Source organism: Capronia coronata (assembly GCF_000585585.1).
Source record: "Capronia coronata CBS 617.96 chromosome Unknown acBCG-supercont1.2, whole genome shotgun sequence".
Classification (NCBI taxonomy): domain Eukaryota; kingdom Fungi; phylum Ascomycota; class Eurotiomycetes; order Chaetothyriales; family Herpotrichiellaceae; genus Capronia; species Capronia coronata.
This window is the reverse complement of record NW_006912894.1, coordinates 1625132-1651385: the sequence shown is the minus strand read 5'-3', so window position 1 is coordinate 1651385 and position 26254 is coordinate 1625132. Positions and strand designations below refer to the sequence as shown.

At 52.4% G+C, this 26254-nt stretch overlaps 13 protein-coding genes across 13 annotated transcripts; 8 read left to right on the top strand and 5 right to left on the bottom strand.

The window, feature by feature from the left end:
* Nucleotides 1-87: 87 nt before the first annotated feature.
* Nucleotides 88-561, bottom strand: A1O1_02265 (uncharacterized protein; the record flags this gene model as incomplete). Its single annotated transcript, XM_007723176.1, has 1 exon — nucleotides 88-561. One exon carries the CDS (start codon nucleotides 559-561, stop codon nucleotides 88-90), a length of 474 nt encoding a protein of 157 aa, XP_007721366.1.
* A 163-nt stretch (nucleotides 562-724) lies between these two features.
* A1O1_02264 (uncharacterized protein) lies at nucleotides 725-1294 on the bottom strand (the record flags this gene model as incomplete). The annotated part of the gene is made up of 2 exons (XM_007723175.1): nucleotides 725-1224; nucleotides 1279-1294. The coding sequence occupies 2 exons, from the start codon at nucleotides 1292-1294 to the stop codon at nucleotides 725-727; spliced, it is 516 nt and encodes a 171-aa protein (XP_007721365.1).
* Nucleotides 1295-2268: 974 nt separating this feature from the next.
* Nucleotides 2269-4038, top strand: A1O1_02263 (serine/threonine-protein phosphatase 2B catalytic subunit; the record flags this gene model as incomplete). Its single annotated transcript, XM_007723174.1, has 4 exons — nucleotides 2269-2386; nucleotides 2437-2768; nucleotides 2819-3076; nucleotides 3133-4038. 4 exons carry the CDS (start codon nucleotides 2269-2271, stop codon nucleotides 4036-4038), a joined length of 1614 nt encoding a protein of 537 aa, XP_007721364.1.
* Nucleotides 4039-6778: 2740 nt separating this feature from the next.
* A1O1_02262 (uncharacterized protein) lies at nucleotides 6779-8581 on the top strand (the record flags this gene model as incomplete). Its single annotated transcript, XM_007723173.1, has 1 exon — nucleotides 6779-8581. The coding sequence occupies one exon, from the start codon at nucleotides 6779-6781 to the stop codon at nucleotides 8579-8581; it is 1803 nt and encodes a 600-aa protein (XP_007721363.1).
* A 41-nt stretch (nucleotides 8582-8622) lies between these two features.
* On the top strand, nucleotides 8623-9294 carry A1O1_02261 (uncharacterized protein; the record flags this gene model as incomplete). Its single annotated transcript, XM_007723172.1, has 1 exon — nucleotides 8623-9294. The coding sequence occupies one exon, from the start codon at nucleotides 8623-8625 to the stop codon at nucleotides 9292-9294; it is 672 nt and encodes a 223-aa protein (XP_007721362.1).
* Nucleotides 9295-11310: 2016 nt separating this feature from the next.
* Nucleotides 11311-12834, top strand: A1O1_02260 (uncharacterized protein; the record flags this gene model as incomplete). The annotated part of the gene is made up of 1 exon (XM_007723171.1): nucleotides 11311-12834. One exon carries the CDS (start codon nucleotides 11311-11313, stop codon nucleotides 12832-12834), a length of 1524 nt encoding a protein of 507 aa, XP_007721361.1.
* A 459-nt stretch (nucleotides 12835-13293) lies between these two features.
* On the bottom strand, nucleotides 13294-14754 carry A1O1_02259 (uncharacterized protein; the record flags this gene model as incomplete). The annotated part of the gene is made up of 1 exon (XM_007723170.1): nucleotides 13294-14754. One exon carries the CDS (start codon nucleotides 14752-14754, stop codon nucleotides 13294-13296), a length of 1461 nt encoding a protein of 486 aa, XP_007721360.1.
* A 448-nt stretch (nucleotides 14755-15202) lies between these two features.
* A1O1_02258 (uncharacterized protein) lies at nucleotides 15203-16086 on the top strand (the record flags this gene model as incomplete). The annotated part of the gene is made up of 2 exons (XM_007723169.1): nucleotides 15203-15220; nucleotides 15271-16086. The coding sequence occupies 2 exons, from the start codon at nucleotides 15203-15205 to the stop codon at nucleotides 16084-16086; spliced, it is 834 nt and encodes a 277-aa protein (XP_007721359.1).
* A 113-nt stretch (nucleotides 16087-16199) lies between these two features.
* Nucleotides 16200-16975, bottom strand: A1O1_02257 (50S ribosomal protein L1; the record flags this gene model as incomplete). The annotated part of the gene is made up of 3 exons (XM_007723168.1): nucleotides 16200-16298; nucleotides 16350-16914; nucleotides 16971-16975. 3 exons carry the CDS (start codon nucleotides 16973-16975, stop codon nucleotides 16200-16202), a joined length of 669 nt encoding a protein of 222 aa, XP_007721358.1.
* A 577-nt stretch (nucleotides 16976-17552) lies between these two features.
* On the top strand, nucleotides 17553-19193 carry A1O1_02256 (glutamyl-tRNA synthetase; the record flags this gene model as incomplete). The annotated part of the gene is made up of 1 exon (XM_007723167.1): nucleotides 17553-19193. The coding sequence occupies one exon, from the start codon at nucleotides 17553-17555 to the stop codon at nucleotides 19191-19193; it is 1641 nt and encodes a 546-aa protein (XP_007721357.1).
* Nucleotides 19194-19729: 536 nt separating this feature from the next.
* Nucleotides 19730-21452, top strand: A1O1_02255 (dihydropyrimidinase; the record flags this gene model as incomplete). The annotated part of the gene is made up of 3 exons (XM_007723166.1): nucleotides 19730-19774; nucleotides 19797-20347; nucleotides 20429-21452. The coding sequence occupies 3 exons, from the start codon at nucleotides 19730-19732 to the stop codon at nucleotides 21450-21452; spliced, it is 1620 nt and encodes a 539-aa protein (XP_007721356.1).
* Nucleotides 21453-21854: 402 nt separating this feature from the next.
* On the top strand, nucleotides 21855-23068 carry A1O1_02254 (cysteine synthase; the record flags this gene model as incomplete). Its single annotated transcript, XM_007723165.1, has 2 exons — nucleotides 21855-21987; nucleotides 22053-23068. The coding sequence occupies 2 exons, from the start codon at nucleotides 21855-21857 to the stop codon at nucleotides 23066-23068; spliced, it is 1149 nt and encodes a 382-aa protein (XP_007721355.1).
* A 1440-nt stretch (nucleotides 23069-24508) lies between these two features.
* A1O1_02253 (mitochondrial DNA replication protein YHM2) lies at nucleotides 24509-25737 on the bottom strand (the record flags this gene model as incomplete). Its single annotated transcript, XM_007723164.1, has 3 exons — nucleotides 24509-24563; nucleotides 24689-25361; nucleotides 25512-25737. 3 exons carry the CDS (start codon nucleotides 25735-25737, stop codon nucleotides 24509-24511), a joined length of 954 nt encoding a protein of 317 aa, XP_007721354.1.
* Between the last annotated feature and the right edge of the window lie 517 nt (nucleotides 25738-26254).

The window sequence follows — 26254 nt, the reverse complement described above, 5'->3', positions numbered from 1 at the left end:
TCTTGAAAACTGCCCTGGTTTCGACTTCGTGGTTCTCCGTGGTTCTTCGGTGTCCCCTCGTCCTGTTTGTGATTCGCGTTGATGCCCTCAAGCCTTGCGTGAAGAAGAAGCTCTTCTTCTCTGCGCTATCTTCCCCTCCCGCACCTCGCCGATTGCGACCGCTCCAGGACGAATATGTCCGAGGCCAGCTCGTCTTCTGACGTCTGATTCCTGATCGTCCCAGAATCCGATGTCAGACCAGTCGGCGCTCTGATCGGTGGCTGACGCTTCGGTGTTCCCTCTGAGTTGAGATCGCTGTCCTTCCAAAGTTAAAGGCGTCTCACAGCAGCGTCGGGTGTGAAAACGGAGTGTCTCCATGTATCGCCTGCCCAGAAAGATAGCGACACCGCCGATGGCCATCAAGATAACGGCAAACAAGATTGTGGATGGCCAGGTCTTGAACGGCTCGTCGAGAAAACGTGAGACTGGGTCTGAAGTGCGCAGCTGAAAGGAGGCTGTTGGTTGCTGGTCCATTGTCGTGCTTCGTCGTGACGTGCTAGGATATGTGATGGTGATGGACATCTTTCCGTTGAAATTCGGCGGTCTGGACAATGACTGTCGCAGTGTTGCTAACAGAAGAGACCGACCAGTCCGGTCATTGTTGTAAGAGATGTTTTCACAGGACCCTCAGTGTTGATAGACTGCGCTGCAAGGTGCGGCACAAAACGAACTGTTCAACTTGCTCTCACTTAACACCCAGATTACCAAATGCTCGGTCAAGTTCTTCACCTTCACGACTTGGTGACATTGCCGGGGCTGAGATCTCATTCTCTGGCTGTCCGTCTAACAAGTCATTATCATGGCCACCAGATTTGTTGGTCACCTTGGTGGGTTCTAATATCTTCTCTTCACGATCCAGCCACCCAGGTGCTACCCGTCTCTTCTCCGCCAAATCACGGTTTCTGATGTCCTCCTCCCAGTCCCGAATCGCCTTTTCCGCAGCCTCTGCGGTCTTTTTGAGATGCTCTTGAAGGGCCTTGCAGGAGTTTATGATATCATCCGGGTGCGCAGAATGCCCTGAGGAGGAGACGACATATTTGGGCTTCTCTGGACCACTATCAGAGATGATGGAAGGAGGGAGAGATGCAGGCACGGATCGAAACGAATAGGGCAGAGTTACGGCGGTAGGCAGCGACAGAAACGGGGAGACGGTCAAAGGGACCTGTGCCAGCAACGGGTGAGGCTCTGGTCAAGGTCAGCGGCCGAGGACAGTCTAAAAAGAGTACTTGGAAGGCATACTGGTCGTGTCAAACATGTTTGTCGGCAGTAGACTCAAGACACTGCTTGAAAGAGGTCGGTCGATTGCTCTATCAGTCGAGCAGAGTCCAAGACACACACTATGTGACAGAAGCACAACTTGAAACGGTCATCGATTGGCGTCTCTTGGCCTGATGATTCTACAAAGGACTGGCTGGACCAGAGGGACTGGCGAGGGAGACAGAGGCGCGTGCTTGCATTCCCTTTTGGGTCGTTGCAGTCGTCGTTTGTTGTGTGCCTTGAAGTTCAACTGTGGTCGCCGTTGACAGCAGTGAAATAGTACATGATGGAGGTAGCAAGGGAGGTGCGTAGGTGCTACGGGTGGCACCAACTTCACAGCAGTGCAGACCAGACGTTGGACTGATCTCTCTTTTGCCCCTCTATTTCCCATGCTCCGTGTCAGTTGCCAGTCTGCCTCTTAGTTTACATCATTGCCTTAGATGAACAACTTGAAGGCCAATTAATTCAAGCTATTCTCAGATCGTGTGGATATCGACTTACTACGACTCGTAACATACTGGCCCTGATACCCCGTACGAGGGTTTTGGCATCTCAGCCTGGAAAGTGCCCAATTCCATTGCCTACAATTCCATTCTCTCCTAGAACTTCAGCCCCCAGAATCCTTTGCCTCACGAGGTTGCAATATAACTCTTTCAGCTCTTACTCCTTCCTTTGTGCCAGAGCAATTGCACCACTTCTTTATCGCGACGACACTTTGGTGACCGTGTGCGACCCCTGACGATAGACCCGAATCCACCTCCCCAATCAAATCAAATCGAATCGCATCGGTAGTACCTACGTCTGGTACCGTGTCGTGTCTTGTCTGGGCGCAGGCATCGCCACTGGTGGTTTGGCTGACTTCCGCTCTTGTCGCCTCGTACACGCTCTCGAAGAAGGCATTGGGTGTGACGACCTCAATACACTACAACCTCAGGAGCTTACAGTGTGCTGTGAGCGCAGCCACTTCCCATGATGGACGGCCCACTTCACAAGGCGGTGGTGAACAAGAAGCCCATCCCAGAGATCGACTTCACTCTGCATATCATGGAAGATGGCACGCAAGTCAGCACGCAAGAGCGGGTATGCAAAGGTATGTGTGTTGAGCTCTCTGATTTCGTGCCGGTCTGATTCATGTGGCAGATGTGCAGGCCCCCGCCATGCAGCGGCCGACCGACGACCAATTCAGGTCACCCATCGACCGAAATAAGCCCAATCTGCCCTTTCTCAAGCAACATTTCTATCGCGAAGGCCGATTGACTGAAGAACAAGCGCTATGGATCATCAGCGAGGGCACAAAGCTTCTGCGGGCAGAGCCCAATCTGTTGGAAATGGACGCGCCGATCACCGTGTGTGGCGACGTTCACGGACAGTACTTCGACTTGATGAAATTGTTCGAGGTCGGTGGCGATCCAGCCGAGACCAGGTATCTCTTCCTGGGCGACTATGTAGACCGAGGATATTTCAGCATTGAAGTCGGTCAAGCCCCTATGTTTCATGTCTGGTTCATTGCTAACCTTCCCAGTGCGTTCTCTACCTATGGTCTCTCAAAATCTGGTACCCCAACACGCTGTGGCTTCTGCGTGGAAACCACGAATGCCGTCATTTGACAGACTACTTCACCTTCAAACTAGAATGCAAGCACAAGTACTCGGAGAGAGTATATGATGCATGCATGGAATCGTTCTGCGCACTGCCGTTGGCGGCGGTGATGAACAAGCAGTTCTTGTGCATTCATGGAGGTCTGAGTCCGGAGCTACACACGTTGGAAGATATCAAGAGCGTCAGTTGCAATGTATCGCATGACCTTGGTTTCTCTGTGCTGACCCTTTTCGGTAGATCGATCGCTTCCGCGAGCCGCCCACCCATGGTCTTATGTGCGACATCCTCTGGGCCGACCCCCTGGAAGAATTTGGACAGGAAAAGACAGGAGAATACTTTGTACACAACCACGTGCGAGGGTGCTCATACTTCTTCTCCTACCCCGCCGCATGCAACTTTCTCGAGAAGAACAACCTCCTGTCGATCATTCGAGCCCACGAAGCTCAAGATGCCGGATACCGGATGTATCGCAAGACTCGGACGACGGGATTCCCCAGTGTCATGACGATCTTCAGTGCGCCGAATTATCTCGATGTCTACAACAACAAGGCTGCGGTGCTCAAGTACGAGAACAATGTGATGAACATCCGACAGTTCAATTGCACCCCTCACCCCTACTGGCTTCCGAACTTTATGGACGTATTTACCTGGTCTCTACCCTTCGTGGGCGAAAAGATCACGGATATGCTGATCGCCATCCTCAACACTTGTTCCAAAGAGGAACTGGAGGAAGACACCCGAAGCTCCAGCGTTGGTCCAGAGACGCCGCCTTTCGCCCAAGATTCCGAGTCTACAGAAGCCAAACGTCGAGCCATCAAGAACAAGATCCTGGCCATCGGCCGGCTGTCAAGGGTCTTCCAAGTGCTGCGAGAAGAGTCGGAGCGTGTCACGGAGCTCAAGACCCAGGCTGGAGGTCGGCTCCCTGCGGGCACTTTGATGCTTGGTGCCGAGGGAATTAAGCAAGCCATCCACAACTTCGAAGACGCCCGCAAAGTCGATATCCAGAACGAGCGACTTCCACCGTCTCCGGAGGAGGTTGAGAAGAGAAGCGCCGAAGACAGAAGAGCCGCGCTGGAGAGGGCTGCCACTGAAGCCGAGAACGACACCACCTTACAAGGTGTGGCGCGGAGAATCAGTTTGTGAGTGCAATCCGTTATTCCCAACTGCTGAGTTGCCTGCTAATGTAAATTAGTGGTTCCTCCAACCCTCGGGGTCATCGCCGAAAGGAGTGAGCTGCTGGTCAGGATACCTACGATTTCGTCGAATGGATTTGGTCACTGAGCACCCGCACGAATCGTGCTGCTCTGTGATGGATGCAGTCCCAGAATATCACCTCACCAGGTAGATGTAGGGCGGTCTGGAGGACCAATCTCTTGAGGTCCGTTGCCTGATAGGCGCAGTGGACGAGTTTCGAGCCGATTGATTGTCTGCAAGACGGTTGGCTGGTGATCTCGAGCTGGTGGCTGGTGAAAGTACGATGCCTGAGGCATTCGTGCGTTGGCGCGAACTCTGTACGGCCGCCAAATGGTTGACGGGGTTTCTGGCCTCAACCAATATTCCCTTGCGTATAAGACACCCATTCGCCCCATGATATGTTCCTTTTCCTTCATAGACCTTAAGTTCTACTCGAGTCCAGCATAACGTTTTCCACCCCTCAATGGTAGCTTATCAACCGGGGAAGCAGGAGTGAGGGGGTGATTCGGAGCCGGCAGCGACGTTTTTGACAGTAGCAGGACCGCGAGAAGTCCTCAAGGATGGCGTCCCCCTTTGATGGAGTAGGGTCACCAGAATTCACCACAGCCGCCGGTCTGTTGTGCAAAGTGAAGTGTGATAGCAAAAACCACTTTACGCGTGTGGCGCGCCGGCGTTTGCAGTTGCTGGGGAAATGCAATGGCGCAGTTTTTGGCGCAGAATCGCAGCGGCAAGCGAAAAGAGGGAAAACGAGGGAAAGGGCCGAACCGTTCGCTTCAACCCGACACTGGACAACTTTGCTTTGGAACCACCATTCTGGCTCTGTGTTCTTGACTCCATCTGTCATTGCTGGTGTTACATGTTGCCGTCTCTCTCTTCTTGGATGTATCAGGTCACTGTTGGGGACGTCGAGTGGGCGGTGTCCCCGTGCTGCTGTTCGTCGAAGCTGAGCTCTTTGCAGGAACCACCGGATGCACCAGGGGCTCGTGTAACCTGAGAGGTGGACAGTCCCTCCATCAATAGGGCACACAGTCCCAAATCACAAATTGAAAGACCTACATGTTACTCACTGCGACTAGCAGCATTGTGGCGACCCATCTTGAAACTCAATACCAAATTCCCCCATGCAGACACCACAGCATGTCGGCTGGAAGGTGGACAAGGCTATCAATGACCTCAATGCCCATTGGGACTTGGGTCTACCGAGACTTCATGCAAGGGAGGCGGTAGCGGCTGAAGCAAAAGGTCCTCTTGCAACGAAATGTTCAAGCAGAATTCGCTTTCTTTGTTTCGGACAGATGAGCTTGATCACATTTTGTCTGGTTTCGAAGAGCGTGCGCGACAGCAACACTCACAATGGCGTGGAAACCTTCGCAAGAGCGAGGCACACTGCCCACGCTCCCCGTCACCAAAAGCTTGCTGGCAAGAGATGTTCAGACTAAACACGCGAAACTGGTTTGGTTAAACTCACAGACTCACAACGCCAGCAACTTTTGCAAGTACTATACGAAGTGCTGGATGAACAGTTTCAGCTAGCACGCATGTCTGAGTCTTTCTTATATGAGCGGCCAGTAACAACGAGTTTTTCTGGCGCACCAACGACACCTCCTAAAGAGCACCTCACACGTGAAGCTGTCACGCCCTCACGGCAAACCATGCAAGGCACAAACAAACTTCGATCAGAGGTCGATGAGCCTCAGGTTAAGGACCCGATGGCAAGATCCGGGAAGCGAAGCCTGGGTTCCCCAGAAGGAGTCAGTACTGAAGCGAAGCTTGTTGTCTCGCCCACTGACCGAGAACCGCAGAAGAACAAGCGCCAATTGAGGCTGTCGCAGTTTCAATTCCAACGCCGCGCTTCCTCCCCTCGGCCGAACCCGATACTACGACCAGATATGACGAGCTTTGAAACGGCATCTTCTGCAAGAGTATCGTCGGTCTTCACGTCTGCAGATGAGGGCAATCATCTGTCCACGTCAAATGATACCTCAATGATGAGCTCACTCCCAGATGACTCTCAAAACTTGTTTCCTACGCAGGACTACCAAGAGCTCATGACGACGAAGATTTTAACACTTCTTTCGACGCAGCCTGCGTGGTGCCGACCCCGATAGACCCTCTGGATTTGGTCCAGAATACGCCCTTCAAACGTCATGCACTGCTTCCAAGTGATGTGCCGTACTGGTACTGATGGGAAGTTCACCGCGTTGCTTCTGCGCTCGAGCTTGTACCCTTCGACGTATACAAGGCAGTTCGAAAGAGCTTGAAGGAACCGTCACCTTATGAGGAGCTTTGGAAAGGACTGAGACGAGTCTGTCACGACAACGGCGTAAAGACAATACCTCCCAAGTCAGATCTGTCCGCTTGGACAACTGTTGAGAACCAACACGAGAATCCGCAGCTGAACAGAGTTGTCTACTACACAGCAACCTTGGACTGGAACACTGACCCGTCGAAGGGACTTTTCAGATTCCACCTCAATGAGCTGCACCAGGAAAAATCGTGCCGCTTTCATCGAAAATTTGACGCCGACAGATTTCTGGTAGTCCTCAGTTCCTGACTTGTCAAGCTGTCCGAAGCGGATTTGCCAACTTGACGAAGAGACATTGCACGAAAGAGTCGTAGCTTTCTGACGGAAGGCTCCCATTTCATTGCGGGCAGATACTACAGAGTCATCTGGGACGAGCAAGAGAGAATGAAGAACAAAAACAAGGTAGAAGCTGGCCCCCGATTGAAGTTTCATCTGTTTGCGGAACGCGGCTACGATATAGTCGAGCGTACGACAAAAGATCTCAACGTTTTGAACACCAAGGTCCATGATCATCCGGAAGTCTCGGTATCAGACTTGATCCAATGGCACATACCCATCGAGCCTAACAGAAATTCAACTGACTTGAAAGTGTTCTCAAGGATGAGTCTCGGCTTTTCGAAGACCACACCAACCATCGTTCTGGAGCAGAATGAGTTTTTGTACGTGATTGATCCTCCGGGAGGCATTGAGATGTACGATGGGTGCAGTCTAATGTCTTACGCCCTTGCAAGAGATATTTGGGCCAAACATGGTGGAGAAGGCCCTGTCCCAAGTGCTGTACAAGGGCGCATTGGTGGTGCCAAAGGTCTTTGGCTGGTTGACTACAGCGGCGCCTTTCCCAATGTGAGCGGCAGACAGTACTGGATCCAAATCTCCCAGGACCAACTGAAGATCAAACCGCACCCTCGAGATCGGCCTGACGCCGACGAATGTCAGCGTACATTTGAGGTGCTGAAGTTCACGGGCGAGTGTAAGCAGGCTCATCTAAACTTGCAGTTGATTACCATCCTCGAAGATCGAGGAGTCCCTCGGAAGGCTCTTCGAGCGCTATTGGAGGCTGACACCCAGACCTACTCCGAATCTCTAAAGGCTGCCATGAGAGACTCCAAAGCACTCCGTCTGTGGATGCAAGACTACGGTCTAGCGTCACGCTCAGAAGCCAGGAGATTGTTGGGCTCGTTTCCAATAGAACATCGGGAACAGGCGAAGCTCCTCTTGGAACACGGCTTTGACCCGCAGGACTGTGCGAGGCTGAAGGATCTCGCTTACGCCTTTTTAAGCGACTATATGACGAATTACGTCGAGAAGCTCTGGATCAGCGTTCCTTGTTCGACTGTTGTCTTTTGTGCGCCAGACCCTTTGAATGTCCTGGAAGAGGGCGAAGTGTGTATCAACTTCTCATCACCAATCACGGACCCTCGCAAGGACTACCCGGAGACCATGCTGGACGGTCTTCATGTTCTTGTCGCTCGAAATCCTGCATATCTCGCCTCCGACATGCAACTACGCAAAGCCGTGTACAAGCATGAGTTACGCCATTACAAAAACGGCATTTTGTTCCCAGTCAAAGGCACAAAGCCTCTCGCATCGCTCTTGTCAGGTGGTGACTACGATGGGGACACAGTGACTGTCATTTGGGATCCTACAATTGTTGGGGACTTCACAAACACCATGCCTCCAGATCTGCCAAGTGAGAGCCAATGTGGCATGATGCAAGAGTCGCGGCCATTGTCCTCTATCTTTGACGGCATTCGATCTCCTGAAGAAGCGATGCGTGTATTCCTTCGCGGTTGTATTTCCTTCAATGCTCGCCCGAGTCTAATGGGTGTATGTTCGTCCGAACATGAAAAGCTGGTCTATTCCCTCAGCCAAAGACGCGACGGTGGAAAATTGTCCGACGAAGGTGCCATCATGCTGGCCGCACTGGCTGGTTACCTAGTTGATTCCAACAAGCAAGGCTGGAAACTCACGAGAGAGGCCTTCTATTCACTTCGTCGTAATGCCAGTGGCCGCAATCGGCTTCCCGAACCGGGCTTCAAGAACGACACTGCACCAAGGAAGATATCCGGCACCTTCGCGAACATCATTGACTATTTGAAATTTGAAGTCGCCGAGAGATGCAAGAGCGGGCCCTGGCAGACTTTGGAAAACTCCGTCTCAACACTCGCCTTTACCAAGGTGAGTTAAGCGAGACCTGGAAGAAGGCATTGCAACAGGCAGATCAAGAAATGGCTGCCAAAAAGGAGACGGCGACTGTCAGAGCAGCTAGTCTAAGCAGAGCAAAGTCGAAAGGAAGACCGCTCACGAACATTCCACAAGTGTCGGACCTTCAAACGCCTACCGCTACCTTGAAAGACCTGTTGCAAGGTCCCAATGGACTCGCAGACCAGATTAACGAGATCGAAAAGCTGGGCGCGAGAATGATTGCCATGCGTAATACTCTTGAATGTTCTACTTCTACTTCTACACCTCCCAACCCGGCGGACCGCAAGATATTCAATGCTGAAGTGCAAGCTATCTATGAGCGGTACCAAGCCATCGAACCCAAAAAGGTCGACCACGAACTGCGACGCCGTTTCGAGAACGAGCGAGACCGTCCCTTTTCTTATTGGTCTCTGCTGCGAGCATCTTGTCTTTACTGGAAAGTCTGCTCAAGAGCCCGGTTTCCGATCTGGGTATGGTACGTTGCAGGAAGAGAACTTTGTATCTTGAAGGCCTTACAAACCCCGGGCGAGGTCCGGTTGCTGACGGCTGAGATGTACAAGATTCTGAAAGTCGACACCAAGTTCACCAAAGGTTTGTTGGAAGGAAGCCTTGCCCGTGCAGAGGACATGTTTTACGATGTGTTTAACGAGCCAGCCTTGGATGATCAAGGCGACGATGTTGATAACGGCTCTTGACTCCATGGGCAATTCACCGAGATGAAATGTTGGATACTCCTGGGGCCGCTTGGGTCGTTGGAAATGGATTGTGTGAATTCTTCTTTTCTTGATACCCATTTCGTGTTTGTGCGATGTTATCCGGACGGAGTACTGAGACCGATCGATGGAGTTGGTACCGATTCCTCTCGACGACATTCCTCTACTGTCGTGGACCGGCTGCAATACCGTTCGGATAGGCGAACGAATCAAATGTGCGAATACATTGCATTCCCTCGAAGAAACTGGGGTGCTAGCAAGAGTGGTCGAACGAAGGGAGGAACTTGAGAGAGCATTCATTCATGCATGGTCCATGCGCTCAGACAAGTCGACCGCCCCCTTTTCTCAGCCTCTCGATTTTTATGAACCCTGTCCATCTCCTTGTCCCTTTCTCCTTGTCTATCTGTTCTGCTTCTACCACACGCCCTTCTTACCCGCAGGAATTCGCATCACTTTGGGATTCTATCTCACCCCATGCCATTCAAGTATCCAGCCTCTTTTTGAACTTCTCCTATCCCTCTTCTTCCCTCAACCCTACCCTCCCTTACTTCATTGAACCGCTCATAGCATTCTTGCAGATGGATTTTCCAACTGACCTTCCCATCGCATTTAAAGAGTTCCAGTCCATCACCATGTCTTGCCTTTCTTCTTCTTTGGCGTTGTTGATGGCGCGAGACTATCATCAGCATCGTTATTTCCTCTTTTCTCGTGTCGCTCTCCTTGCAACCGACTACTATTATCTCTTCAAACATCATGATGATTACGATGGAGCTACTCAAGAGGACAGATCTCGTTATATACAGAATTATCTGTCTCCTCATTCTGATATTGGGGTACGGTGTTTTGTCGATCTCGATCCTTTTGCTGGCTACAGGGGCTGTTTGTGCGACGACCGCTCCGGGAGTTGATTTTTCTTTGGCATTTGTGAGTACACTTTACTCCTGTCTAGTATTCTGCAATGAAGTCTGCTGTATCGTTGCTAACATGGAGTTAATGCCCAGTCCATTCCGACAATCCTGCTCGTCGGGCTACGATGCTACTTGATCATTCAACAACGACAGCAACACCCGCGAAAGGGACGGAAGCTTCAAGCGGAAATTCTAGACCAAACCCAAGCTCAAGATCACGCTGAAGCTCAGACTCAAAGTCAAGTCCAAGCACAATCTACAACATCAGTCTCACGAACCCCGTCCTCTCCTGCCTTGACATCACCACGGGAAAGCCCATGCCCACGAACTCTTTCACGACTCGAACGGCTCTGCATCCGCGGTATCCAATGTATGGTCCTTCTATGGATGATCTTGGGATGTTGCAATCTCCTCGTCGCGCTAAGGGCGCCAGTTTGTCTAAATGGCCCTTTAGACGTGTGGCTGCAGCAACAACCAGCACAAGAGCGACAAGAACAAGATGCGAAAGGCACTAGGGACGGGCCCGGCACTGGGGTTCAGAGTAGCGATGGAGATAGGAGTGACACCGGGAACATTCTGGATCTGAAGGATCAAAACTGGAGATATGGAAATTCGTGTCGGCTGCATAGAGGACTTGTTGCTCTGACGGTTCTTATTGCGTGAGTACTCCTATCTTGTTGCTGTCTTCCTCCACCCGAGATATTGGATCTTCTCAAGCGCGTGTGACTTCTGACATCTTCATCCTTTGTGGGTGTTCAGGTTGTCAATCTGTCTTCTCTCCTTATTCGACAGCAGACTACAAACAGAATGCGGTCGTTCTGGCTCTGCCTCCGACTCTCAATCCTCCTACCTATGTTGGCGATGTTGGCGCATCCGCTTTACTTCCGTTCGGTCTCGCATAGCATTGCTGAAGAAGAATCAGGATGGGAGTCAAAGTCAAAGTCGGGACCAGCATCACCATCATCACCACCACCAACATCGCGGTTCCGTGCCCTCTCTGTCAAGTACACGATCCGGATCCGAAGTCGACAAACATGACCGCCGATTTCTATATCTAATCCCAGAAGATCGTCGACCCGATACCACCAGAATGCATCACAACAGGACCAGCCGGACCAGCAGTCGCAACAGCAGCACCAGCAGGGTCGAACATGAACAATGGCTTCAGCGACGGAATAGCCTGTCGTCTCAAAAGGCCATCTATCCGCACAAATACCAGCATCTGGATCCCCGGATGTCCCTCGATCCTCGTCTCCGCTACGGCTGGGTGAACGGCCCTGCTTATCCTTACCCTTACCCTTATTCTTCGACGTTCACCTCTCAAGCTCACCATCATCCTCATTATCCCTCTGGCTTCTTCAGCACGACACCGATTGCGCACAGCGGTGCTAGCAGTCGATATTCGAGGACCTTGCGATCCGTGTCTGAAGGAGTATCGCTCGATTTGAGAGGCAATGAGCGTGAGCATGACCGCGGGTCTGGAGGAGGGTTCGGGTTCGGGGTCGGGTTCGGACTGGGGTCGGGCTTCAACCCTGGCTTCAACCCTGGCTTCAACCCTGGCTTCAACCCTGGCTTCAAGCTGGACTTGAATCTGTCTTCGCCTGGGTCGAGTTTCAATTCGTCGCGGTCGTCGAGTTCGTTGGCGAGGTCGTCTTCAACACTTCCCTCGTCTATTTCGTCGAGTCACGGTCATGGTCATGGGAACGCGGATCTCAAAGCATCTGCGCACGCGAAGACAAATACAAAAACAACTACAACTACAAATCCAGCAGCGGTGCCTGTGACTACAAAGCCCCAACCCGCCTCGTCGTTGACAACTGGAGACGAGCTACCACCTCTCCCACCGGTCCCTGCGCCAACTTGGTCTCCAGCTCTCCATCATGCTCCGTTGAGTTCGGATCCGACTATTCGCGCCCTGAGTACCGGCGTTGGTGCTGGTATTGATACGGCAAGAAACGCCGTGTCGACTTCGCTTCCCGGTTTGGAGTCAGCAACTGTCTCGCAATCGCAATCTGCACCTGGCTCTCAGTCCCATCGTCGATTTCACTCACAGTCACAGTCACAATCACAATCTCGAAGCAGACCAACAGGGAACCATCTAGGAGTACTGTCGTCGTCGTCGAAACGGGATGTCGAGGCGGAAGCAGGACCACCACGACCACTGGGACCAGTATCAGTTTCAATGCTTCCACCTCCTCCATCGACTCTACCACCTCCGCCTCCACCTTCTCTTCCTCTTCCTCCTACTAGGGTCCTGGGTTCGAAATTACCTTTTTCTCGAGCAGGGCCGCCAAACATCCCACCTAGAGCAGCTGGTCGCCGGGCGGTCAGGAGTCGCAATAAATCTCCGATATCGACATCGACGTCGACGTCGAGCGGCACACACAGTCCTGGTCCGGGTCAAAGTTCACATCAGGGCTCAGTGGGCCCCATGACTCCCATCAGTCCGCCCACAGCAGCGGCAGCATCATGGTCTTCACCGTCAAGAGATAATCTGCGTCGCCCGTCTCCTAGACGGTATCGTCATCATCAGCATCAGAGACAGGCTTGGAGTGGTGGCCACAACCACATGCACAACCACAACCAGAGTCGGACGATGACTACAGGAAATTGACCAACCGTACTCGGTTGACCGCTTAGATACTGGTTCGTCAGATGGGAATGAGGAATGAGCACATTAGAAGACAGGGGACTCTCTACATGCAAAAGGAGTCCCGGTTGTGCTCGAGCCTGCCGCCATCATATTCAGCAATATGATCCTAGTTCGAGCGTGAAGGGAGCCGAATGGTCAAGTATAATGGTTGGGATCCGGGCTGGTGCCAGCACCCCCGATGTACGAAAAGAGGAAATGACAATGACAATGACAAGGGGTTGCAGTGATTCATTAATTCTAACTTGGACAATCTCAATCATAGCTCGCTTGCTTTTTTGCTGTGTTCATTTGCATTCAATCACTCGACTTGAACCCAGTCAGTCCAGTTCAACTCAGCCCCGGTCGACCACGCAGCCCGGGTAAATCAACCCTGTCAGCTCAACCGACATGGCCGACAGATCACTCCTCACTCCTCACTCCTCACTCATCATTCTTACTATTGACCTCCTTGACCGGTGCCTTTCCAACCTCGGACCAGTTCGTGCTCAAAGCCGTTCCTTTACTCTCGTAGAACGACTTCATCATGGCACGGCGAGTATCAGGGTCTGCACCGGCATATAGTTTCTTGAAGAATCCGTCAACCGCGTCGCCAGTCTCGTAGTCCGAGTCGACGTCGTCGCCTGCTTCATCGCCAGAACCGGGAGGTGAATCGTTGGCATTGATATCGGCTTCAGCCGCAGGTTTCGAGACAGAATCCGCCTTGTCGGACTTGGACTGTGATTTCTTGGTCTTCTTGGACTTGGATTGCGAGTGTAGCTCGTTGGCGAGTTTGTCCCAGTCTTTCGGACCATGACGAGAAGATGTCGGATAGGCAGGAACTGTGGCGGCACTTGTAGACTGGGTAGTTGGAAGGGTAGACACAAGAGGAGGGGCTTTGGCGGAGGAGACGGAGACGTCGTTCTGGGTTACGTTCTCATTCTGCGTCGAGGGTTGGAGCGGAGTAGTGCCCTCGAGATTGTGCCATTTCTGACCCGGCTGCAACTTCTTGAGCGTCAACTCTATCTTGGTCGACATGATGGAGAACTTGCTCTGGCTTGGATCGATCAGGGCAAAGAGAGGATCTAGTGAGAATGTGAAGGTCGCGGAGGGATTGGCGGGATGGGGGAACGAGATGTAGACTGAATCTTCCTTGATCTCGATCTCGGCCGTGTCTTTGGGCACTCCTTTCGCGTACAGCGTCAGAGTGACGGACTGGGCGTTCTGGTACCATTCGTGTCGGATCTTGGGGACATCAGCAGCGGCAGAGCCAGCGGCAGAGGCAGAGGGCATTGCAGTGGTTGCGGCGGAATTGTCGCTGGCCGTCATTGTCGTCGTCGTACCGTTCGTGTTGGTAGTGGGTGTAGTGGTCGACTTGAGAGATGTGGAATCATCCAGCTTGTATGAGCCATCCATGTTCAACTGTGCTTTGAACAGTTGTCTCAGCTTGTCCTCTGGCAGCACCTCGATCTCGGGACGTTCTTTGATCGTGACCACCTTCTCCGAGTCTGGAACCTGCTTCAACTTCGACTCTACCCGGGCCATCCACATGTCGCCCTCCATTTTGGCAGTTTTGCTGTCGTGAGGCCTCCATCGCACCATCGTCGTCAGTAGGTACTTCGCATCCGCATAGCGTCCGAGACCATACAGAGCCACCACTCGGCGTTGTTGTCCGGCTTGGATCTTCTCTCTCACTGCACGTTTGTAGCCCAGGGCCACTGCGTACTCTGCGTCTTTCAGCGCGAGATCATATCGCGGAGGCTTGATGCGAGTGAATGCTGTTGAGCGTTGGACGTAGTAGTCTGGGGAATTGGGGTGCTCGATCAGTGCCTGAGTGTATGCCGACAAGGCTGCGGGTCCGTCGGAGGCTGCCAGCGCCGCCGCTCCTCGCGCTGCGTGCGCCATATTTCCTAGCCGGTGTGCGTCTCACAGGGGATGTGAAGTGCGTACAGATGTTCCTTCAAGACTAGATGAGCGTGAGGATTTTATCTGACGTTGTTGTGGTGGTGGTAGACCAAAGACGGTGTTGATCTTGAGTATTGGTGAAGTCGCGGGGAAATAAGTTCAAGTAAAAGTGACGCGCATCTGAAAGACTCCGCGGCTTCTGTCCTCATCCACCATTTTCTGCCTCTGCCTAACACCGAGACTGGAGTGCAGTCTGTACAGATTAACCGGATCGGACACTGCTCGCGACACTCCTGGTGTTGTCCCTGCTCTTGCTAGAGCTTCTACATTCCAGTTCGCGTCCATGTCCACAAAGCAAAGACAGTTGGCAATATGACGGTCCCCTGATCGCAATGGCTACAACAACTACTAGGAGAAGGAGTTCGCATATAACGCTTCGTTGGTCAAGATGAGCAGTCGCTTCTATGTTCGTAAATGTCACTCAGCTCCCTGCAATGCAAACTGACCGGTGCTTAGTTTGGGGGCTCAGACTCTGGCTCTGAAGTGGATGAAGATGCACCACTGCCTTTCCCCAAGCCAATCGACCGCTCAGCGTTTCTGGCTCCGGATTTCGATCCTACCACATTCCTGTCTGGCCTATCGCATCGCTTTCAGACCTTGGAGGATCTCCAGGCGGAGTTGCGTGAACTCAGTCACTCTCTCAACAAAGAGCTCGTGGATCTGGTCAATGACAACTATCAAGAGTTTCTATCCTTGGGCAGCACCTTATCTGGAGGCGGCGAAAAGATCGAAGACATTCGGGTTGGACTGTTGGGGTTTCAGCGAGACATCAAAGCTGTGAGGGACAAGGTGGACGAAAGACGAAATGAGGTGATTGAGCTCCTGAAAGAGAAAAGGGCGCTGAAGCAGCAGGTTGCTGTGGGCCGGGCGCTGCTGGAAATAGCAGAGCGTTTGGACCAGCTGGAAGAAAAGTTGAATATTTCAAACGAAAGAGCCACGAATCCACAGGAAGGAAAGGTCCAGGCAGAAGAGGGGTTACAATTCGGTGAACAGTGGATGGACACGGCCGGCGACGAAAGCGACGACGAATACGACTCTGAGGAAGACCTTGAATTGCCGCCCAGATTGAGGCGGAGAATTGAAGACTATCTGATCCTGAAACATCTCGTCGGCAGACACAGTCCGCACCACCCATTTATACTGGCTCAAGAAGCCCGGGTGAGAAAGATCCAGGAAGTCTTGTTGTCAGACCTCGATATTGCCATCAAGCAAGAACCCGAGGTCAAGACCAAACAACAGATGCTGCAAGTTCGTGCAGCAGTGGAAAACTGATACCCGCAAATGCCACAAAATCTTATAATTTTCTCGAGACGCCAGTCCTCATCTCCCTTACACTAATAACAGAGCACGTCCATGTGCAGTGACGAGTATATGGTGCAGAATCATCACGCCTCAACCAGTTGCCGCGGGCTCGGTGCCCCAGGAGTCGGTCGGTAGAATTCACCATTCAGTGAGAAGCCGGGAGAGTTTGTCGAGCTCAGGACCTGCGAGACATTAGCATCAGAATCGCCTTTGCAAGGCTGTGTCGAACATACCACTTCCGAAATCTGCTTGACAATCTGATCACTCAGATTGGCAGCATCCTTCTTCACCGAGTTGACATAGGCTTTGACGTTATCCCTCAACTGCTCGGGGGTAAAGTTGAGTCGACCGACAGCCATCCGCACAACACCCTGGCGTTCTCTGTACATGCTTCCACCCATCATGTTGCTGACCGCAGGGCCCGGGTTATCCACGACCGTACCCAATTTGACGCTGGGCATTAAACCTCGGGGACCTAATATCCTTGGGAGACCTTCTTTGCTAAGCTTTGGAAGAGACGAAGGCACAGCCAGACATCTGTCGAAGTCTATTTTGCCGTCTTTAATTCTTGCAAACACCTCGTCCTCGCCCACCACGGCTGCACCAGCAGCAAGAGCTTCTTTCGCGGCCGGGGAATCAGGAGGACAAATGACGGCAATTCTGATGTCTGTTTTGACGGCGTGAGGGAGACGGATTTGATTCCTAACGACAGGGCCGTCTTTTCTCGTCCTTAATTTGATGTGTATGTCGTACTTGGGCACATTCGGGTCATGGCCAACTTCAAAAGCCTTGATATATCTATGAATTGCGTTAGCCGGTGTGGAGGGCATTCGGGTGAAAATGACCCGTCATACCTCATTGCTTCACACAGAGTGAATTGCTCTATTTCGTTCAAATCATATTGTTTATACATCTGATGCTTCTTCTTCCTCCTTTTCGCCTTCTCTTTTGCTGCCTTATCTTTGGACGAGCCACCTTGTCGAGGAGCGAAGAGTATGGGGACGGAAGAGAAGGACCGGCATCCTGTTCGGGGCGCGGTTGTGAAAGGGGCGAGGAAAGAGGCTGTTGTTGACCTGCAAACACTTCGAGAGGCCATACACAGGCCTCGCGACACCTCCATTGCTACAGCCAGAGAACAGTAGACGCAAAGTGATGTTCTGGGGTCTGGATTGCGTTGACACCGAAAGTTCGAGCAGCAGCTCCCACTGGATGTCCAGAGCCTGATCTCGACTTCGCGCTATACTTATCTTGGCAGGTTTGCCAAGTTTGTCAGCCTTGTGCAAGGCTGCGGTCGATTTGTTTCCCCCGCGCAAGGCTGGTTGGTCAGTTGGCGCAGAAAAGTTCACACCGGGGACTCATTCAAGAACAACACCTCTCTTTGCCTCTCTTCCACTTCTTGAACCATTTTCCCCTCAAGACACTCTGTAGAGCCCAACATGGCGACGAAGAATGCTCCAAAGCCTAAAAAGGCTCCCAAGATCAAGCAGATGGAGCTCCCGAATGCTGCTGCCGGCGTTGTCACACGATTCCCTCCTGAGCCTTCAGGTTACCTACACATCGGTCACTCTAAAGCCGCCCTTCTCAATGACTACTTTGCACACATCCAATACCCTGGCGGAAAGTTGATCCTCCGTTTTGACGACACAAATACCGAGAAAGAAAATGCGGAATTCCAAGACGCAATCCGCGAGGATGTCGCACTTCTGGGGATTACACCAGATACAATTTCATACACGAGTGACTACTTTGACCAGATCGACGAGTACTGTGTCAAGATCATCAAGTCAGGAAAGGCCTTTGCCGACGACACCCCGGGCGATGTTATGAGTGCTCAGAGAATGGCTCGCGAGCCTAGTGTTCACCGGGACGACAGCGTTGAGGACAATCTTGCAAGATATGAGGAGATGAAGAAGGGAACCGATGAAGGACGAAGATGGTGCATCCGAGCAAAGATCTCATTCGCCAACGACAATGCCTCCCTCAGAGACCCGGTCATCTTCCGCTGCCCGAAAAAGCAATCTCCTCATCATCGGACTGGGGACAAATACAAGGCCTACCCTACCTACCAATTCGCTTGCCCCATTGTGGACTCTCTCGAGGGAGTGACCCACGCTTTGAGGACGACCGAATACAATGATCAGGATGCTCAGTACAAATGGATCCTCAAGGCGTTGGAACTGAGAGCTCCGTTTATCTGGACCTTCTCAAAGATTCAGTTCATACGCACCCTCATGTCTAAACGCAAACTGACCAAGCTGGTCGAGGCCGGTGTTGTGTCCGGCTGGGATGACCCGCGCTTCCCAACTGTCCGCGGAATCCGACGGCGAGGTATGACGGTTGAGGGCCTCCGAGACTTCATGGTTAGTCAAGGGCCTAGCAAGAATGTCGTCAACATGGACTGGCATACAATCTGGACCATGAACAAGAAGGTGATTGATCTGCAAGCGGGCCGATATACTGCCATCGATAAGAACCATGTCGTCTGCAAAATCAAAGGCACGAAAGAGGAGCCTTATTCGGAGATGAAACCCAAACACGCAAAGTACGATCTGGGCCAGAAGAAGGTCGTCTATAGTTCGAACATTATCATCGAACAGGAAGACGCCCGGACATTCGCCAAAGATGAGGAGGTCACGCTCATGAACTGGGGCAACGCCTACATCCGAGACATTCAATACGAGAAAACGACCGACAAGAGCGACATTGCTGATGGAATCAACGCGCTCGGCAATGTGAGCTCGATTGAGCTTGAGCTGCATCTCGAAGGCGACTTCAAGGCGACAAAGAAGAAGATCACATGGCTGTCCAAGGATCAAGATCTGGTGCCTGTCGAGCTGGTGGACTTCGATCACTTGCTGATCAAGGACAAATTGACGGAGGAGGAAGAGGAGCACTGGGAGGACTTTTTGACACCAAAGACCGAGTTCAGATCGTCCGCTCTGGCAGACTGCAATGTATGGGATGTGAAGGTCGACGATGTGATCCAGTTCGACCGAAAGGGTTATTTCCGATGCGACAAGGCTGCTACGAAGGACTCACCGGGCGTGTTTTTCAAGATCCCAAGTGGAAAGGAGTAATTCCAAGCTTGCAGAAGGGTGGGAACCATTCCATGATCTGGCTCTGACGACCATCGGAAGCAGCCAAACCGCAACAATCTTATCATCCAGCAAGAGTTTGCAACAGTATGAGACTTGTGACGATACAGAGACAAAGATAGATGAAAAGAAGGCATACATTACTGAGCGACAGCTTGTTCAATTATTCCATCCAGAGCCTCGTCGCTTGCAATGAATCGGACTTTACCGCCAGCATCCCCGGCGCTTTTGATAACAGCTCCACACGCAGAGATAACAGGTACAGATTTACATCAACGGCCGTTCTGATATAGAGCCTCTCACGGTAAGTTTGGTTTCGGGAGATCTTTCGTCCAAGTGTGCTATACAGTCTCTATTCCTTGACTGTCCGTCCTAGCGCTTTGCACCGCCAAACTATAGCTGAATCCCCGTTGGGAAGCTCCCATTCCTTGCGTCCACATACTTGCTAGTGATACCGAGCAGGTCGTTATCACCTCGTGCACCTTACGGACACATGGATTTCGATCTGATAGTAAAAAATGCGACAATCGTGGGCCTCCTCGATCGACCTCGCGTCCGGTCGAGTACCACTGACATGCTCCACAGGTCACAGCTACAGAAATCCTACAACCGGGTCTTTCCATCGGGGTCAAAGGCGGTATAATTGTTGCCATTGCTTTGTCTCTCCCAGCAGGTCCTGAAACCAAGGTCATAGATGCAGAGGGCGCTTATGTGACCCCGGGCGGCGTGGACACCCACGTTCATCTTCACCAGGACAATGCTCCCACCGGCGACAAATGGCTTACGGGATCGCGTTCCGCCCTGGCTGGCGGCAACACCACGATTCTTGCGTTTGCTTCCCAGAAGCGGACGGACGAATCGTTGTTTCCTGTGGTCGAAGAATACCACAACAGGGCGCGAGACCAGTCCTACGTCGATTACGGATTTCATTTGATTTTGACCAAGCCAACAGAGTCGATCCTGGAAAACGAGCTGAAGGTCATGGTCGAGCGAGAAGGCATAACCAGTGTCAAGCTCTACATGACCTACCCAGCCATGAAGCTTGGAGACGGAGATATGCTGGAGATCATGATGCAAGCGAGACAATTGGGAATGACAACCATGATACATGCAGAGAACAGTGACGTGATTGACATGTATGTGTTTCAAACACTCCTACTTTGACCGCAAGAGGACACCCAGCACGAGTGCTTGAGTTGACAACGAAATTCTGCTAGCATCACCAAGCGTTTGCTCAAATACCACCACACTCAACCCCGATACCATGCAATCGCCCGACCTCAAATCGCCGAATCTGAAGCAACGAACCGGGCCATCGCGCTAGCAACAGTTGCATCAACCCCAATTCTGATCGTCCACATGTCCTCGCCCATCGCGCTCTCTCACGCCCGCAAAGCACAGTCCAAGGCCCTGCTACCGGTGCATGCCGAGACGTGTCCGCATTACATGTACCTTTTGTCATCAGAACTCGCGGCGACAAGTATCACGATGCATGACGAGCATGGCCACAGTCACGAAACAGAGGACGAGTGGGCCGGATCACGGCACATCTGCGCCCCTCCGTTGCGCCACTCCGAAGCTGACCTGCAGAGTGTATGGGATAGTGTGAACAATGGCACCATCACCGTCATATCGTCCGACCATGCTCCCACCCTGTACAACTCTTCTGGTGGGAAGAGAAAACCTCTGATAGACGCGAAAGCCACCAATTCCGTGCCCACGTTTGTGCAGGTCCCCAATGGTCTGCCTGGCGTCGAAACAAGGCTCCCAGTCTTGTTCTCTGCGGCAACTAACCCTTCAGCTCCGGCGGGAAGACGGTTGTCGCTGCCCAGGTTTGTGGAACTCACGTCGACGAACCCGGCAAAGATGTACGGTCTGGCGGGCAAAAAGGGGAGTATTGCGCCCGGGTACGATGCTGATCTAGTTATCTGGTATCCGAGTGGTCATAACGATGCTGAGTTGATCATCTCGAATGATGTGCTGCATCATAGTATCGACTATACGCCGTTCGACGGCATCAAGGTGTGCAACTGGCCGAGATATGTGATGTTGAGGGGCGAGATGAAATGGAATCGAGACGTGGAACTTAGCGAAGGACATGAAAAGGGCATCCTGGGGCAACCCTCCGACGGGCAGTACTTGAAAAGAGGTAAAGGTCAAGTACTAGTGGGCAGGTTGGGTCAGACGCCGCCAGGGATGAAGGAGGGAGAACAGAATGAATGGATGGAGATGGTGCCGTAAGAGAAGAACTGAACTCTACAAGAATAATACACTTGGAAGGATTAAAGACTGTTTCTCCGTCAGTGAGCAACTTCGAACCAGACAGACCCAATCTCATAAACCCTCATTGATGTCGGTCAAGATGTAGCATGAAAAGGGGCAAGACAGACAGAGAGAGAAGATCCACAGCCTCGTCGGCACTCGGGGAAAGGCTGTTGTCTGTATTATGTCAGCAAGTGGGAGTTCCTCAATGATACCATCAAATCCGATTTCGCCGCAGGAGCAGAAAAGGCGACTTGACTGATTTAATCTCCCCCTCGTCGTCCAGGACTTCTCTCGAGTACCTATTGTACTACACTCGTCTACTCGTGCCCGTCAGGAAGAGCATCTCTAGATCTCCAGAGAAAGCTGCCCGTCTCCAAGATGGCGAACGTCCTCAAGACCTATGTGCGCAGGTTTGCAACGACAGCAGTTCGAGCCGCAGCCGCAGAGTCTGTCAACAGTTACGGGGTGCGGGTTTCCAAAGCTCAAGGAGTGGTCGACGGTCTGACGGGAGGTGCGTGTTGACATATAACCCTTCCAATATTCAACTTCCCATACTGACGGTTCTCGCCGCTCCAGCCATCGGCAACACACCCCTCATCAAACTCAAGAAGCTCTCCGCCCAGACGGGATGCAACATTCTAGGCAAAGCCGAGTTCCAAAACCCCGGAGGCAGCGTCAAAGACCGAGCGGCGCTATATGTGGTCAAAGACGCTGAAGAGCGAGGTCTCCTCAAACCGGGCGGCACCGTCGTCGAAGGCACGGCGGGCAACACAGGCATCGGGCTTGCCCACGTGTGTCGGTCCCGAGGATACAATCTGGTCATCTACATGCCCAACACGCAATCGCAAGGCAAGATCGATCTATTGAGACTCCTTGGGGCGGAAGTCTACCCGGTGCCCGCCGTCGCGTGGGAGAACCCGGAGAACTACAACTGGCAGGCGAAGCGACATGCGGAACGGCTGTTGAAGGAAGACCCCGAGCACGGCGCAGTCTGGACGAACCAGTTCGACAACATCGCCAACCGGAGGGCACATATCGAGACCACGGGCCCAGAAATCTGGGCGCAGACAGACGGCAAGGTCGACGCTTTCACATGCGCCACCGGCACGGGAGGCACGCTTGCAGGCACCACGCGGTTTCTGAAGGACGTCAGCAACGGCAGCGTCAAGTGTTTCCTGGCGGATCCGCCTGGGTCGGTGCTGTACTCATATATCTCGTCCGGTGGCCAGCTCAAGGAGCGCACGGGCAGCAGTATCACCGAGGGAATCGGCCAAGGCCGAGTCACGGACAATCTGAAACAGGATATCGCCGACCTCGACGGTGCACTGAACATCGCGGATGAAAAGAGTATCGAAATGGTCTATCGCTGTCTCGACGAGGAGGGCCTGTACTTGGGAGCCAGCAGTGCCTTGAACGTTGTGGCCGCCAAAGAAATCGCCGAGAAGCTGGGCCCGGACCATACCGTCGTCACGATTCTCTGTGATGGTGCATATCGCTATGCCGACCGCCTGTTCAGCGACAAGTGGTTGAAGAGCAAGAACTTGAGAGATGCGATTCCGAAACATCTCGAGAAATATATCGTCCTGCCTTAAACTGTGGTGGAGAAGAGCCACTGCAATCGAGCTCGAACATCCTGTTGTCGAAAGGTGTCCGGCTCTTGCGGTCCTAAGAATCATGGTTGTCTACTCCATATCTGGACGAGTCTTGTTGAAGTTCGTCCAGTCTGACTCAATGCGAAGAATCAGCCAAACCAAACCCGCAAGTGCCCACTGCCCAGGACAAATCTCAGTTGAGCCCTTCGATTGTTGACGCGAAAATTATATTCAACAGCTTGATATGCGTCAACACGCTGTCCACAGTGGATGCGACTTTCTTCGCCCAGCAGGTTCCCTGACTCAGCTCCATCGCAACAGGACCTCTCACCAACAACCACTTTGATCAAATCAATCTCCCCATACTTTGTTTTTGAATATTGAGCCAGCTCTTCCCTGATTCGAAGGACATAACTCAATCTTGGAACAGATGGCTTCAACCCATATCTACGACCTCCTTCCTACACCCAAAAGCATAAACTGTGATTCGGACTTCCAAACTGTGGCCATTCATGACTCAATATGTATTCTCTCTCAGACCCACCCACCCTCACCTCACAGCATTCAAGGTGCCAGTGTGTTATGGTGGCATCTCATCTCAATCACATCAAAGACCCCCGACCTCCGAGCTCGTGAGCCCTGACTCCAGCACAGCCGTCGATTCGATCCTGACCTGAATCTCTATACCAGCCAGATTTATATTTCCAGCGGATGTGATGTCATGCTGCTCGGTCGGTAGTTGTATATTGTTATCATGGCATGGCATGGCTTACACAGTTCAAAAAAGGAAGAAGAAAAGTATTGTGACGAGCCAATTGGGGTCTTGATGAGTATAGTAGCCAGGTATCTCAACGTTCGGATACTGTAAGTAGTATGTATATCATCTCATCACAAGACCAAGATCGGACTTGGACCGAAATGTCTTCTCCTTTGCCTTGCCTTCGCCACTTAGTTACATACTAGCAGACAGGATAGATCATCCCCAGTTGATCTACGAGCCAGACAAAAAAGTCCTGCTTCACTTGACTATATCAGAAATAAGGGAGTTGTTATGCTCAACGCCAGGAAGAGGGAATCACCACCAGCCCATGGCTTGATCTATTGATGTGACCACGAATTAATTCGAGTCGACAAACGTCTCTTGATTGCAAGCCGTAAAACAATTATTTTCGTATAGTAGTACGTAGTGAAGTAGTGCCCGCGTCCACACGACTTTGGTCGCTTGGTGCCGTGTCTGTCGCGCGGCACGGAACGAGAATGATACTCCAGTTGCTGTTCGTATTCCCTGAGCCGTGCCCTGTGTTCCATATTCAACATTCCTCAATCGATGTGCACTGCCATAGTTTGGCCTGGATGATACCACGGCGGAGACCGTCGCCGATACCAATGGACCACAATATCGAACCGGTAAATGTGACAGCGAAGAGCTGCAAACGCCGTCTAGTGCTTCGCGGTGACCTTTTCACCAGTCAATTTCTCGACGGCTTCTTTGGCCCTGTTTCCGTAGTCATTAGCATGGGGTCATCCATAATCTACTCTTGGTGCAAGTGGGAGGGGCACATAAGATAGGGCTGTCGTTCTCATGCAGTGGATGGAGGGATGCCGTGAAGGATAACTTACATATCACCCAAAGCAACCATGCAAATGGTCTGCCAAACGCCGAGGCCAATACGTGGAGCAACGCCGCGATAGAGGCCCTTGAGACCATTGGATTCGTAGATGTATTTCAACGTCTTGCCGACGGTCAAGTTCTTGGGCCGGTTCGGGTCTACAGTCTTGCTCTGCATCTCGACACGGATGACCTCGATAGGCTGGTTCCAGGCGGACAGGCCACCACCGAGAGCGCTGGCCAGGATCTTCTCGCCGGCGCTGAGCGGTTGGCCCTGTTCCTTGCCGGTGACTTTGCGGATGCCGCTCTCGGCCAATCTGGACAATCCGAACCGCGAGCCCCAGTTGGTGGTCTGGCGAATGGCGACGGCGTTGACGCCCTTGTTGATACCCCGGATGCCGTCTTTGCGATAGATGTCGGCGAATGTTTTGAACGTCGACGGCGGCTTCACGCCCGCCGCGGCCAGTTTGTGCTGGGTGATCTCCACCGTCTTCATGCATGTGCAGAACCCCATGGTCGCGTACGCCTGGGCCACACCACCAACCATGCCTCCTGCAATGCCGGCGACGAAGTTGCCGGCGCCGAATGTTCGGGCTCGGTATTCCGCTTCAGAGGCGACGAAAAGCAGCACCGCGCCCTTGGTCGAGGCTTCGATCCACGCCCATGGGATGAGGCCTTGGTAGTCTATTCAACAAACACAGAAAATGTCAGTCCAGCACTCAACAAATAGACAGCACAGAGTCGGCCAGTTCAGCAGCCGAGACCTCAGAGCGTCTTGGAACCGTAGTCGGTGTGTCATTGGGCAGGGGTCTCTTCTTGTCTTCTCTTGCTTACATCCTAGAATACCACCACGGCTCCATATTCTCGACATGGCACCAGCAAAGGTGTCCGATCGATTGGCGGCCATGGTCGTCTTGATGACTTCCAGCGGTTGTCCTAGCGTGGTGACCTCGAACATGTTCAGCCCGGCTCCGAGCAGCAAGTTGCTGAACTTGACGGGCTTCTTCTCGATATGGGGAATGCCTGCGGTGGGTTCCCCCGTCACTGCTTGAGCGGACATCGCAATGGAAGTGGTGACTATTGTCTACCCTGACCAAGGGAGGAGGTGGGCTTCGTCGCCTTTGAGGTTTAGGGGTGCGAGGACGGTAAGGACGCTGCGGACGTTGTGTGGAGGTATGGGCGGTCTTGATGGATGGACACGGTGACTTCAATGATATTTAAAGAGCCGGAGAAACGTTGTGGAGACTGGGTCACTGACCCAGTAAGCTAGATAATAAGGTGACGGGAATGTACTCTTGGGGCGGAGATTAAGCCAACAGGGGCGCTGACACTGGACAGATACGAGGTTTGGGACCCAGTGCGTTGTTCAGCTGCTGAGAAGTAATAAAAGAAGAACACTGGCAGCAAAGGTGTTAAAGGTGTTACCTGGCTTCTATTATTCACCACTTGCTGGATGATGATCACACACTGCAGTCCATTGGCGTAGGCATCACCACTGCAGCGGTCAAGTTCGTTATTCCACGATCCCCCGTCCATTGGGGGGGTAGTGCTCCTAGTCATCAGTATGTTGAGCGGAC